The 12,746-nt window shown below is 39.8% G+C and overlaps 1 protein-coding gene across 1 annotated transcript; it reads left to right on the top strand.

The window, feature by feature from the left end:
- The first annotated feature begins 7,725 nt into the window (after window positions 1–7,725).
- LOC104114051 (uncharacterized) lies at window positions 7,726–8,448 on the top strand. The gene has a single exon (XM_009624397.1). The coding sequence runs from the start codon at window positions 7,726–7,728 to the stop codon at window positions 8,446–8,448; it is 723 nt and encodes a 240-aa protein (XP_009622692.1).
- Window positions 8,449–12,746: the final 4,298 nt, after the last annotated feature.

Here is a 12,746-nt window from a genome sequence, read left to right as displayed (position 1 = left end):
CGGGTTAGGGAGGTGTTACGCTCCTAAGGATGTAAAATGAGGGAATTCAGGAAGGGAACAGATTCAAAGAAGGAATATAACAGATCTGGAAGCCGCTGAATTTTGGAAGAAAAGAATACTCCGTGGAGGAACAATTAAAGAAAACCCCGACGCAAATATCAATCATGGATCTACTAATGAGTTTTGATAGTCACAAAGACGCCCTGATGAAATTGTTAAGTTGGGTGAGTGTGCCGAGAAAAACTATAAGCGAGGCACTGGTAGCAACCATCGGAAAGATGGTCGAAGCAAATATGATCACTTTCCGAAAAGATGAACTTCCTATGGAGGGTGTGGGTCATAACAAAGCTTTACACATCACCGTCAATTGTGGAGATAAGGTGGTGTCCCAAGTACTTGTTAATGAAGGATCAAGAGTCAATATCTGCCCGCTCTCTACTCCACAAGAGTTGGGTATCCATCTAAGAGAAGTAAATGAAAGTCATGTGAGGGTGCAAGCTTTCGACGGGTCACAGAAGGACGTCATTGGAGAAATCTATTTGGCTCTGCAAATTGGACCAGTTGAGTTTCCCATACTATTTGAAGTGATGGATATTTCATCTTCATACAACCTGTTACTAGGAAGACCTTGGATACACATGGTAGGGGCAGTCCTGTCTACCCTACACCAGTGCATGAAGTTTGAGTGGGGTTGCTAAGAGATTGTAATCCATAGCGAATTGAGCCAATCAGCTTATCTGGAACATGCAGTTTCGTTCATAGAATGATTAGACGGGGTCTCTTTCCATGCAGTCGAGATCATGCAAACCACGAAAATATAAAAGACCGAGCAAAATTTGGGAATGCAATCACCATACAGATAAAAGATGGCCATGCGATAAATTATGAAGTATGGATATATACCAGGAACCGGCCTGGGAGCCCGATCAAATGGGATAACAGAGCCGATTGAGCCAAGTGGGCAGAAAGGTAGAGCCGACATAGGGTATCCACCTCCGACTAGGAAGACTTGTGCCGGTAGCTTTGGGAAGAAAACTTTTATGCCAGAGTGTGTTTCGGGTACAGGTCAGAGCTCAACACCAGAGGACAACATCATCAATGGAATGGGAAGGCTGTTCGTGAACATGATCGAGGAATGTTGTGAAAAAGTTAATATCAATACATCGACCATCCGAAATGCCGAACCAGGAGAAGACTTGTAGAATTGGTTCGCCAGGAGTCTTGTAGTCAAAATGATAAAAACCCGCGTTCCGCGATTATGACATATAATGAAACCCTCGAGTAAAGCGATCCAGATTACGAGGGATACGATGAAAGCATGATGTCAGATAATCTCCCACAAGAGATCGAATAGCTGGAAAGCTAGTAAAAGCCTAACCTTGAGGAGACATAACTGGTCAACTTAGGAAACAAAGAAGATGTGAAAGAAACCTGAATCAACATCCATCTGGAAGCAGAGCAGAAAGAGGAATTAGTCGAGCTCCTCCAAAAGTACATCGACATGTTCGCATGGTCGTATGACGACATGCCTGGATTAAGCACTGACATCGTTTCACATCGATTGCCTAATGATTCTGCTAGACCGCCAGTCAAACAAAAATCTAGAAATTTCAAACCAGACTTGAGTTTGAGGATAAAAGAATAAGTAACCAAGCAAATAGAGGCGAACCTAGTGAGGGTCACCAATTATCCCACATGGTTGGCAAATATCATTCCGGTACCAAAGAAGGGTAGGAAGATCAGGATATGTATGGATTATCGAGATCTTAACAAGGACAACCCGAAGGACGATTTTCCTTTATCAAATATTCATATCCTCATCGACAACTATGCAAAGTATGAGCTACAGTCATTTGTGGATTGTTTCGCCGAGTACCATCAGATCCTGATGCATGAAGAAGATGCAAAAAAGATAGCATTCACTACGCCTTGGAGAGTTTACTGCTACAGAGTCATGCCGTTTAGCCTCAAAAATGCTGGTGCTACTTACATGGGGTCCATGACAACCCTCTTTCATGACATGATTCACAAAAAAATTGAGGTATATGTAGATAACGTCATCATCAAGTCTCGAAAGAGTTCAGAACATTTGGACGACCTGAAGAAGTTTTTCGAACGCTTGCGGAGGTATAGTTTAAAGTTAAACCCTACAAAATGCACATTTGGAGTCCCTACTAGGAAATTGCTAGGTTTCATTGTAAGCAGGAAAGGGATAGAATTAGATCCTTCAAAGATCAAAGCCATTCAAGAGTTGCCACCGCCCAAGAGTAAGAAGGATGTGATGTGTTTCCTTGGAAGGCTGAATTACATCAGCCATTTCATAGCCCAGTCCATAGTAATTTGTGAAACTATTTTCAAGTTGCTGAAGAAGGATGCTACTACAAAATGGACATAAGAGTGTCAGAAAGCCTTTAACAAGATTAAGGAGTAATTTTCAAATCTACTAGTGTTGGTTCCTCCCGAGACCGGGAAGCCACTGTTGTTATACCTGTTGGTCTTGGACAATGAATTTGGATGCATGTTGGGATAACACGATGAGACCAGAAGGAAAGAGCAGGCTATCAATTACTTAAGCAAGAAGTGAGGCCAAATACACTATGATAGAGCGCACTTGCTGCGACTTGACGTGGATCGCCCAAAAATTAAGGCAGTACATGTCAACATACACTGCGCATCTAATATCCTGGCTCGACCCGCTCAAGTACATCTTCCAGAAGCCAATGCCTACAAGAAAATTGGACAAATGGCAGATTCTCCTCATCGAATTTGATATTTTGTACATAACACAGGTGGCCATCAAAGGACTAGCCTTAGTTGATCACCTTGTAGAGAATCCAATGGACAAGGGTTATGATCCGCTCACTACATACTTCCCAGATGAAGAAGTGTTGTTCGCCGGAGAAAATATTGTAAAATCATACCTAGGGTGCAGAATGTTCTTCGATGGAGTAGAGGATTTCAAAGGAGTAGGAATTGGGGTAGTCTTAATTTCATAATCAAGACATCATTACACGGCATCAGCAAAGATAAAGTTCCCTTGCACCAATAATATGGCCGAGTACGAAGCATGCATCCTCAGGATTAGGATAGCGGTTGACATGAACATCAAGGAGCTTTTGCTCATAGGGGATTCTGATATGTTGATATATCAAGTTCAAGGAGAATGGACTACTAAGAACATCAAGATCCTCCCATACCTGCACTATGTAAACGAGCTATGCAAAAAGTTCAAGAAGATCTAGTTCAAGCACATTCCCAGGATCTACAAAGAGTTTGCCGACGCTCTTGCAACCTTTTCATCCATGATTCAGCATCCAGATAGGAATTACATCGACCCTATTGAGATAGAGATCTGTAACGACTCGACTAGTTATTTTGAGAATTAGCGTCTCATTCGGTGGCTTGATGTCTCGAGTAGATTCGTGTTATATATTATGACTAACGTGTGTGGCAGAGTTCAATTTTCGGATGATTCGAGATCGATTTGGAAAAAGGGTTCTTGTTTTAGAAGCTGAAGTGGTAAGAGTTTACCGGAGTTTGGCTTTTGTGTAGATGACTTTGGAATGGTGTTTTGATGATTCCAATAACTTCATATGGTGATTTTGGACCTAGGCGCATGTCCGGAGTTAGATTTGAAAGTCCGTAAGTAAATTTGATGCATTTTGGTGAAAGTTGAGAAATTGAAAGTTTGAAAGGTTGAGAGGTTTGACCAGGAGTTGACTTTGTTGATAACGGGTTCGGATTTTGATTATGGGAGTTGGTATAGCTCCATTGTATCATTTGGGACTTTCATGCAAAATTTGACGTCATTCTGGGTTGATTTGATATGATTCGGTGCAGGTTGTAGAAGTTGAAAGTTCATTAAGTTTGATTTGAGGTGCGATTCATAGTTTTGATGGTGTTTGATGTGATTTGAGGCCTCGAGCAGGTCCGCGTTATGTTATAGGACTTGTTTGGTATGTTCGAACGGGGTCCTAGGGGCCCCGGGTGTGTTTCAGACGAGTTTCAGATCATTCCTATGTTTTGGGCAGGTCTAGTTATGGTGCTTCCCATCTGCGCATCTTACAGCGCAAGAGCGGGACCTCTTCTGCGTGCTTTGTGCCACTTTTGCGATGTTGAGATCTGGGCGGAAGTTCCGCTTCAGTGGATAGAGGATTGCAGGTGCGGTTGGCGCATCTGCCGATTTTGGACCGCCGATGCAATAGGGTCCACTTTTGCGGTTCTTGTGAGCGCTTCTGAGGTGTCGCAGGTGCGACCCCTTTTGCGTAGGTGTGCGGTCTTATCCGGTAAGTGGAAACCGCAGGTGCGGGTGCTGGCTCACAAAAGCGAGAGCGCAAGTGCGCATTTTTGGTCCGCAAGTGTGGAATCCCTGGGCACCATCATTATATATCGAGGGTTTGGCTATTTTTATCACATCTTAAGTTTTAGACCTCGGTTTTGAGCGATTTTGGAGGGGTTCTTCACGATTTGGATTGGGATAAGTGTACTTTACCCAAAATTTATTATATATCATGATTCCATCTTTGTTTTTATCATTACATTGGTGATTTGAGTTGGAAAAAATGAGAATTTTTGTAAAAAAACTTCCAAAAATGTAAAATGAGGATTTGAAGGACGATTTGACGTCGAGATTGGATAATGTTGGTATGGTTGAACTCGTATCATAATGGGTATTCGGATTTTGTTAATTTTGTCGGGTTCCGAGGTTTGGGATCGGGTTGACTTTTTTGGGTTGACTTTTTAGTTTTTATTAAAGATCGAAGCTTTATTATCCGAAATTGTTTTCTATGATATTTATTTATGACATTAAGTTATTTTGGCTAGATTTGAGCCGTTCAGAGAATTTTTCACACGAGATTGTCATTTTAGAGTATTGATTTGGCTTTTTTGAGGTAAATATCTTGCCTATCTTTGTGTGGGGGAAACTACCCCTTAGGAGTTGAGTCAGTTGTGTTATGTGAAAGTCGTGTACATAAGGTGACGAGTATGTACTCGGACTTATATGTGAAAATTGACAGGTTTAGACTCTTAGGTTTCTTTCATGTATTTATTTAGAATTATTAGCATATGTTATATCTTTTATTCGTCAAGTCTACTATCAAATGCTTTATTTGAAGTTGTCGTTACCTTTCACATTCTTTACTTGTTGAGTTTGCTCTTATATGCTTTGTTTGAAGTTATACCACTTTTATCATTATGTGATTTCTTTTATTATTGAGTTACCCTTAGTTGAAATTATTGTTACATGATATCCTTTTGTTGCCCGGTTATTCTCATGCATTCAGACGTAGTACTAGTTCGTGCCATCTCTTTCATTGTTAGCCTAATTCATACATTAGAGTCCGAAGTTTTCCATTTCATTAAAATACTTTCATTATCGAGTTTATACTTAAACAATTAATTAGAATTGAGGATGTCAAATGCCATTAATCTATTTTAATTAAAGTTGTGTTTAAAGGTTTGGGGGGGGGGGGGATGTTCCTTGTTGAGTTACTTTCCCGTTCATCTAGTTGTTATTGAGATTCTATACACATTGCGTTTGAGTCGTGGGCTATTTGTTGTGAAAATATTGATATTGTTGGATCTTTGGAAAGGTCGAGGCCTATGGGCACTTGCAGTACGAGTTCATATGCCATGTTGTTGTGATGTTAGTACATATGAATTGTTGTGTGGTTTGGTTGTTGTTATGCGGAGTATAAGGGTGGCATTTTACCGTTGTTGTTATGCGAGGCATAAGGGTGACACCTCACTGTTGTTGAATATACATAATAATATGGGTAGCTATTGTATTATTGTTCGGGCGGAGCGATAAGGATGTCTATTATAAGGAGTGATACAGGTGTCTATCAGAGTGATACGGGTGGCTGATGATATTGTCAGGGCGGAGTGATACGGGTGGCTATCGGCGAGATAAGGGTGGCAATGTCAGGGATGATGTGTGATGGCTTGGGGACATTGTGTTGGTGATTTTCGTGTGATGGTGTGCTTTTCCTTGTGTATGTGATACACCTTACATGACTTGTTGTGTTGCTTTGATGAGATACTCAATGTCTTTGATATTACTTGTTGACTTGGACTGTAGTAGTACACTCGCACAAGCATACACCATAGCATGCCACTTATACTAGCTTAGGAGTATGATATTTGACATTTATTGATCATGCCCATATGTTCTTGTATTATCTATTTTTGTGTTGATTGTGCGACTGTGACCATACCGGGTGGATTGTAATTATGAGCCCGTGACCATGCCAGATGGATTATGATTATAAGCCTGTGACCACGCAGGGCGGATTGTGAATGTGAGCCTATGATCATACCAGGCGGATTGAGATATTGGCACGTGAGTTGTCCGTGCGGTTGTGATTTGAGATGTGGGCACAAGGTGCCATGAGCATATGATGGTGGATTAAGACCCGTGACTTGTGACTATGAGATAAGGTATCTCGGGTAATTTCGTTGCGAAATTTGTGTTAGAACGACTTGATTAATTGGTTGTCATTTGTGTTACTTATTTAGTTTCAACGGTACCTTCACGGTGTTCTTATTGCTTTACTGTATATATCACATATTGATTCTTGTTTCTATTGACCGATTCCTGCTTTCATTATTAGCTTTATACTTCTATACTTCACAGGTTATTTTGTCTAGTGAGTGTCTTGACTTGTACCTCGTCACTACTCTACTGAGGTTAGTCTTGATACACACTGGGTACCGACCGTGGTGTACTCATACTACACTTCTGTACATTTTTATGCAGAGCCAGGTATTGCAGATATAGGACTCGGGCGGAGTTAGCTTATTGATCGCAATGATTCAAGGTAGAGCTGCTTGGTTGTCGCAGTCCCTTGAAGTTCTTTCCTTTTATTGTACTGTCAGCATGTTATTTGAATAGTATTTTATGTCTATCTTTGATATCTCTCCATGTACTTAGGTAGAGTTCGTGACTCTATATTACCAGTCTTGGGAGGTTGTTATGATTATTGCAGCGTAGGCTTATTTCGTTTTTGTTTTGGTATTCATATTAAACTCTATTTTAAATTATCATTGTTAAACACTAGCTTAATCCTTGTTAATAATCGGCTTACCTAGTCTTAGAGACTAGGTGCCATCAGGACATCCTACTGAGGGAAATTGGGGTCATGACAAGATCAGGGATCAACATGCGTACTATTTTCATGTAGATGGAGAGCCAAATGATAAGCCATAGTACTACGACATCAAAATATTCCTTGAAACAAGAGAGTATCTAGAGAATGCTACTAATAGTCATAAGCGAGCACTCAGAAGGCTGGCAAATCACTTTTTCCTCAACGGGGAAGTCCTATATAGGAGGACCCCAGACTTGGGTCTGTTAAGATGTGTAGATGCCGCTGAAGTAACTAGACTACTAGAAGAATACATGCAGGAACGTGCCCACATGAACGGCTTCATCTTAGCCAAGAAGATTGTAAGATCCAGATACTTTTGGATGACCATGAAAAGCGATAATATCCGTTATGAGCATAAGTGTCACTAGTGCCAAATCCACGGGGATTTCATTCGGGTTCTGCATAATGAGTTGAGTGTAATGGCCCGCCTTGGCCATTTTCCGCTTGGGTCATGGACGTGATCGGACCTATAGAGCCTGCTGCATCAAATGGGCACCGTTTTATCTTGGTAGCAATTGACTACTTCACCAAATGGGTCGAAGCTTCTACATAAAAGGCTGTCACAAAGAAAGTTATGGCAGATTTCGTCCGTAACAAAATAGTCTGTCGGTTTGGGATACCCGAGTCAATCGTCACTTACAATGCAACTAACCTCAATAGTGATCTCAAGAGGGAAATTTGCGAGAAGTTCAGAATTGACCACCGTAACTCTACAGCCTACAGATCGCAAATGAATGAAGCAGTTGAAGTGGCCAACAAAAACATCAAAAGGATTCTACGAAAGATAGTGGACAACCATAGGCAATGGCAGAAGAAATTATCCTTCGCCTTACTTGGTTATCAGATTACCATGAGGACATCCACTGGGGCAACGCCATACATATTGGTATATGGCACTGAAGCTGTGATACCCGCAGAGGCCGAGATACCATCTTTAAGGGTCATTCAAGAAGCCAAGTTAGAAGACAAAGAATGGATACGGGTCAGGCAGGAGCAACTCATTCTCACTGACGAAAAGAGAATGGACACAGTATGCCATGGTCAGCTGTATCAAAATAGGATGGCCAATGCATTTAACAAAAAGGTGAAACCTCACCAGTTTATACCGGGGCAATTGGTTTTAAAGAAAATATTCCCTCATCAAGAAGAGTCAGCACGAAGCCTACCTAGTGTTGTCGGTAGGAGCTCTGATCTTGGCAGATATGGATGGAAGAGTCAGCACGAAGCCTATCAACTGAGACACAATCAAGAGATACTATGTTTGAAGACAATAGAGTTAAGTTTTGGTTGTAATTGAACTACACTCGATCTAACTTCCCACAGAGGGATACGTAGGCAACCCACGTAGGGTCCGGTTTCTCTCCCTCCCCTTCTTTTGTAATAGAAAATCCAAATACCATATTGTATGTACTCGAAACTATGCCATGACTTGATTTCCTTTGGAAGGAAGATGTAGGAAATCCTCGTCTGATTCAGACATCTTTTGTAATTGAACTACGTTCTGACCTGATTCCATTTGGTTACGTAGGCTGCCTGAGTCAGGCTCGATCAGCATCATCATCATATTTTCTTTAATATTGCCCACGAACTATGTTCAGACTTGATTCTGTTTCGAATACGTAGGCAACCTGAAAAGGTTCGGTCATAACACTTAGGAAAACCTTTGTAACACATTAGTGTAAGTTAGGATACAATCGCAGCAGCAAGAAGCCACGTCGTCAGAAGCATCTTGGAGGATCGACATCAACGGGACAAAGTCTTCTAGAAACAACGTTCGCATTTGAGGAACTTCCTAGACATGTCATAATCCCAAATGACGACATTTTCCATAAGATAAATATTTTCAAAATGTTTTCTAAAAATGTCATAATCCGTTCCACCTACCGAACTTCATGGCGTGACCTCATCAGGACAGGGGAAAAGCCAGGACTACATTCAACACAAACCAACACCCCCTCCCCGCTAAGAATTTTTCTTTAAGCGCAGGACCAATATAATACAAGAAAATGCTGGAACACACTGGGGCACCAGGGAAAATTACGGATCCGCCACTCTCTCATAACTATCATCCCTTTTTCCTTATTCAAATTTTCCCTTTTACATAACTAAAACTAACTCTTAGATCCTTTGAAGGTATTTCAGAACCAGGCTGCTGACGCAGGTAGAGCATATTATATATAGAAAATCATTTGCTCAGCTGAACAAAGTATGTTGTATATAACGAGCCGCTGGCCCCGCCGCCCGGAGCCATGTATATAGCAAACCGTCAGCTCAATCAATCAGAGTGCCCTGTACAAATCAAGCTATCGGCTTTGCCAATCGAAGCCCTGGACATAACAAAATTGTTCGCTTTGCCAACGGGAGCATTCCACACCGCCACTCTGCCACATTGGAGATCAGAGTAGATAATTGCAAACCTCGTCATCAACGTTCTGCCAATTGATGGCTGCAGTTTTGTTTCACAGTCAAGAGTATCTCTTGGGCATGCTTCTTATTTCTTTATTGTTATCTCGAATTTTTTGACGTTTTGCTCATGCAGCTTATAGGCATGATTACATTTTTCAAGTCAGAAACTTCCTTCGTGCAGAGACACTTTACATTTCAATGCAATCACTTTCATCATGCGGAGATACATTACATTTCAATGCAACTTCTCCAATCAAGCAGAGATGCATTTTACATTACAAGTCAACTACTCCCATCATGCAGAGACACTCTCGACACAAGGAGACTTAATGCTACGACAGTTGCGGAAGGGTACACGGCTCGAGTCAAATTTAAGTATCCCATCATCCCAATCCCAAATAACGGCTAGCCGGTAGCCAGACATTATCGTTCCTGCATCATTTACATCACATCTTAACATATTCTGCATTGCAATATATGGATATGTGTGTATTTCATTTTTTGCAGGAACAAACATCTCAAAGTGGAACTCTTTCTAAGCAGCAAACCAAGCTACAACGCTATGAGGGACAACAGACTCATAAGCGGGCCAAGGATCTGAGCTCAAACTCAAATACGATTAGTGGAACTCTAATTCTTCAAATCTTTAAAATCAAGTCGCAATTCAGAAGCTATCATGGGTACCAAATCTTCCGTCTCGCAGTATCATCATAATACTTGGGCAATTCCTGCAAGCATTGCCCCCCCCCCCCCCCCCAAAAAAATAATCTTCACTACAAAACTACATGAGGCCTGATCCTCGTAAAGTCCGAGGTATGTAAGCAATTCAAAGCCAGAATTTGGCCCCAACTCCCAAAATATCCTCCTGGAATCTTCCTGAACTCCTAATTCTACAACTCATAATCTTCCTTAATCCACATTCTATTCCTGCAATATATGCCTAAAGTCGGGACAAAATTGGCCTTGGTTAAATTTCTTTGTCCGAAAACTCTTTTATCGTCTTCGGTCAAGGAGGGGCAGCTGTTGACGGTCAATTTTGACCCTCCCTTTTACAATTAATTTATTTATACTTAATAATTTACAATGAATGTTTTGAAAATATTTTTGATCAATAATACCTATTTTATAAAAGAATTAAGTATTAATAGTAATGAAATTAATAGTTTAGTATTATGTAATTATGAATATAACATACTTACAATTTTGAGGATTATTCAAATAACTGTTATGTACAATACATAGGCTTCATAATTAAATCAATGAATTATTCCTTAATTTCTAGTTAATTAGATTACTATTTTAATAATTCTAAATTAGTGTCACAATTTAGAAAATAATATATTTTACAAATAATTGATCACAATAATTAATAGTGTATTTGATAATTATAGTTTTTACTATATTTTATTGAAAATAATTAAGTTTATTTAAATTAATTTCAAAAGGGTTAAAAAGATAAAGGGCTACAATTGTAATTTCTTAATTAAACATAAAGTTGTTGTTATTTAAATCAATCTTAGCCCAAATATCAAGCCCAATCCGGAATTGACCAGTCCAAACACCCCATTCTATTCCAACTTGGCAATCCATGACCTCCTCTCCGATCCAATGAAATCACGCCACATCACCCGTCTCTAGCCCACACAAAAGAAGCACAATTGATCTAATTCGTCGGTTCCTTAGATCAACGACTCGCAATTTGTCTCGTTTTCTCTTTAATTTAAAACACTCGTCATATTTAATCATTGCCATTGGATCACAAGAATCCAATGGCCACCAAAATTTTCATTAAAATTCTTTAATGCCCGAATTTTCAGGGCCGTTGATGAATAGATCCAACGGTCCAGATTCTTTCTCTTAACTTTATCTCTAGAGATGGCTACCCTAATCCCCTTACCCTAAATAATTCTCCCTTTGACCCACTCATCTTTTCCTAAAATCTCTTTTTTCTCATCCACTCACCCGCCATCAATCATGGAACCTTGCACAAATCGGTGCAAGGTCACAAAAATCAAACCCCAAACACTCAATATGCCTCCCTATCTGCGAATCCTGCTACTATTTTCCCCTTTCATCATTGGAATTGAAACAACCAGTTGTGAAACCCTAAGCTCAAAATGTCATTGATTCGATTTTTCTTTGTCCTTTCAAATCAAACATGCGCAACCACTCATTATGTCCCTGGTCTGTGAAGCATGTTGTTTTATTTCTATTTCACCGATGAAATTTCAAAAGCCCTAATCATGGGGTCACAGACCAAAACGTGAAACTTGAACTCGTCTGATTTTCTCTTAAGACCTTTCAAATCGGGGCATGCATGGAGCTTTGCTGAGGTTTCATCATGAGAGATCATTACCTAGAGGTCAAATGTAGTGACCTTTAGGTTATAGATTTTTCCCGATGGGTCTTCTTCTTCAACAGCCAACCTCTCATCACTCAGGTAAAATCTATCACTGTTTTTCACCATAACTTTTTTGATTTTCACTTGATTTGCTCGCATCATCAACCTATCATCATCTTCCACTATAAAATTTGAACATGTCGAAACCCTAGTCCTTGGGGCACTATAAATACGAGCCTTAATGGCTCTCACCTAACAACACCTAACAATATGAAGAAAATCAATACACAATATAATGGCATTTAGAAATTTTTTAATTAAAGTCTAAGTTCTTAGTCAATTTCTTCTTTCCTCTCTCCTTCTGATTTTGAGTTTACCTACTGATCGAAAGTTTGAGTCTTTGGCTTCTAAATGGATAAACTAAGTCTTTGTTTTGTTTTCTTCCCTAAAGGAGGTCAGTAAAACCTCAATTCTACTCATTTTTTGATCGTTTGAATTTATAAGCATGATTTATTCTATTATCTTTTATTAAACGAATTTATTGGTAGTGTGCTATGGCTGACTATTTTTATGTATTTGTTATTGATATATGGCTGATTAATGGAATCATAAGTTCCTTAAGGTGTTGAAATTAGAACTATGTATTGATTAGTTAATCCTAATAAACATATGATAACTTATATCTACTGCTAAACTTTGAAAACAATTAGAGAACCCTCAAACAGTCTTAATAGCTGTCTTTAGACTTCCCTGATGTCCTATTAGAACTTTCATGATTGCTATACTAATCTGCCTTGGGTGTTATTTGCATCTGAAGTGATTCACCAGATAAATTAGACTCAAAACGG

Source organism: Nicotiana tomentosiformis, chromosome 8, assembly GCF_000390325.3.
Source record: "Nicotiana tomentosiformis chromosome 8, ASM39032v3, whole genome shotgun sequence".
NCBI classification, from domain to species: Eukaryota; Viridiplantae; Streptophyta; class Magnoliopsida; order Solanales; family Solanaceae; genus Nicotiana; species Nicotiana tomentosiformis.
This window is presented reverse-complemented; position numbering and strand designations above follow the sequence as displayed.

Bases quoted from the DNA above. Each gene is read 5' to 3' on its own strand.
- LOC104114051 (XM_009624397.1), top strand. From the start codon at position 7,726: ATGGCAGATTTCGTCCGTAACAAAATAGTCTGTCGGTTTGGGATACCC.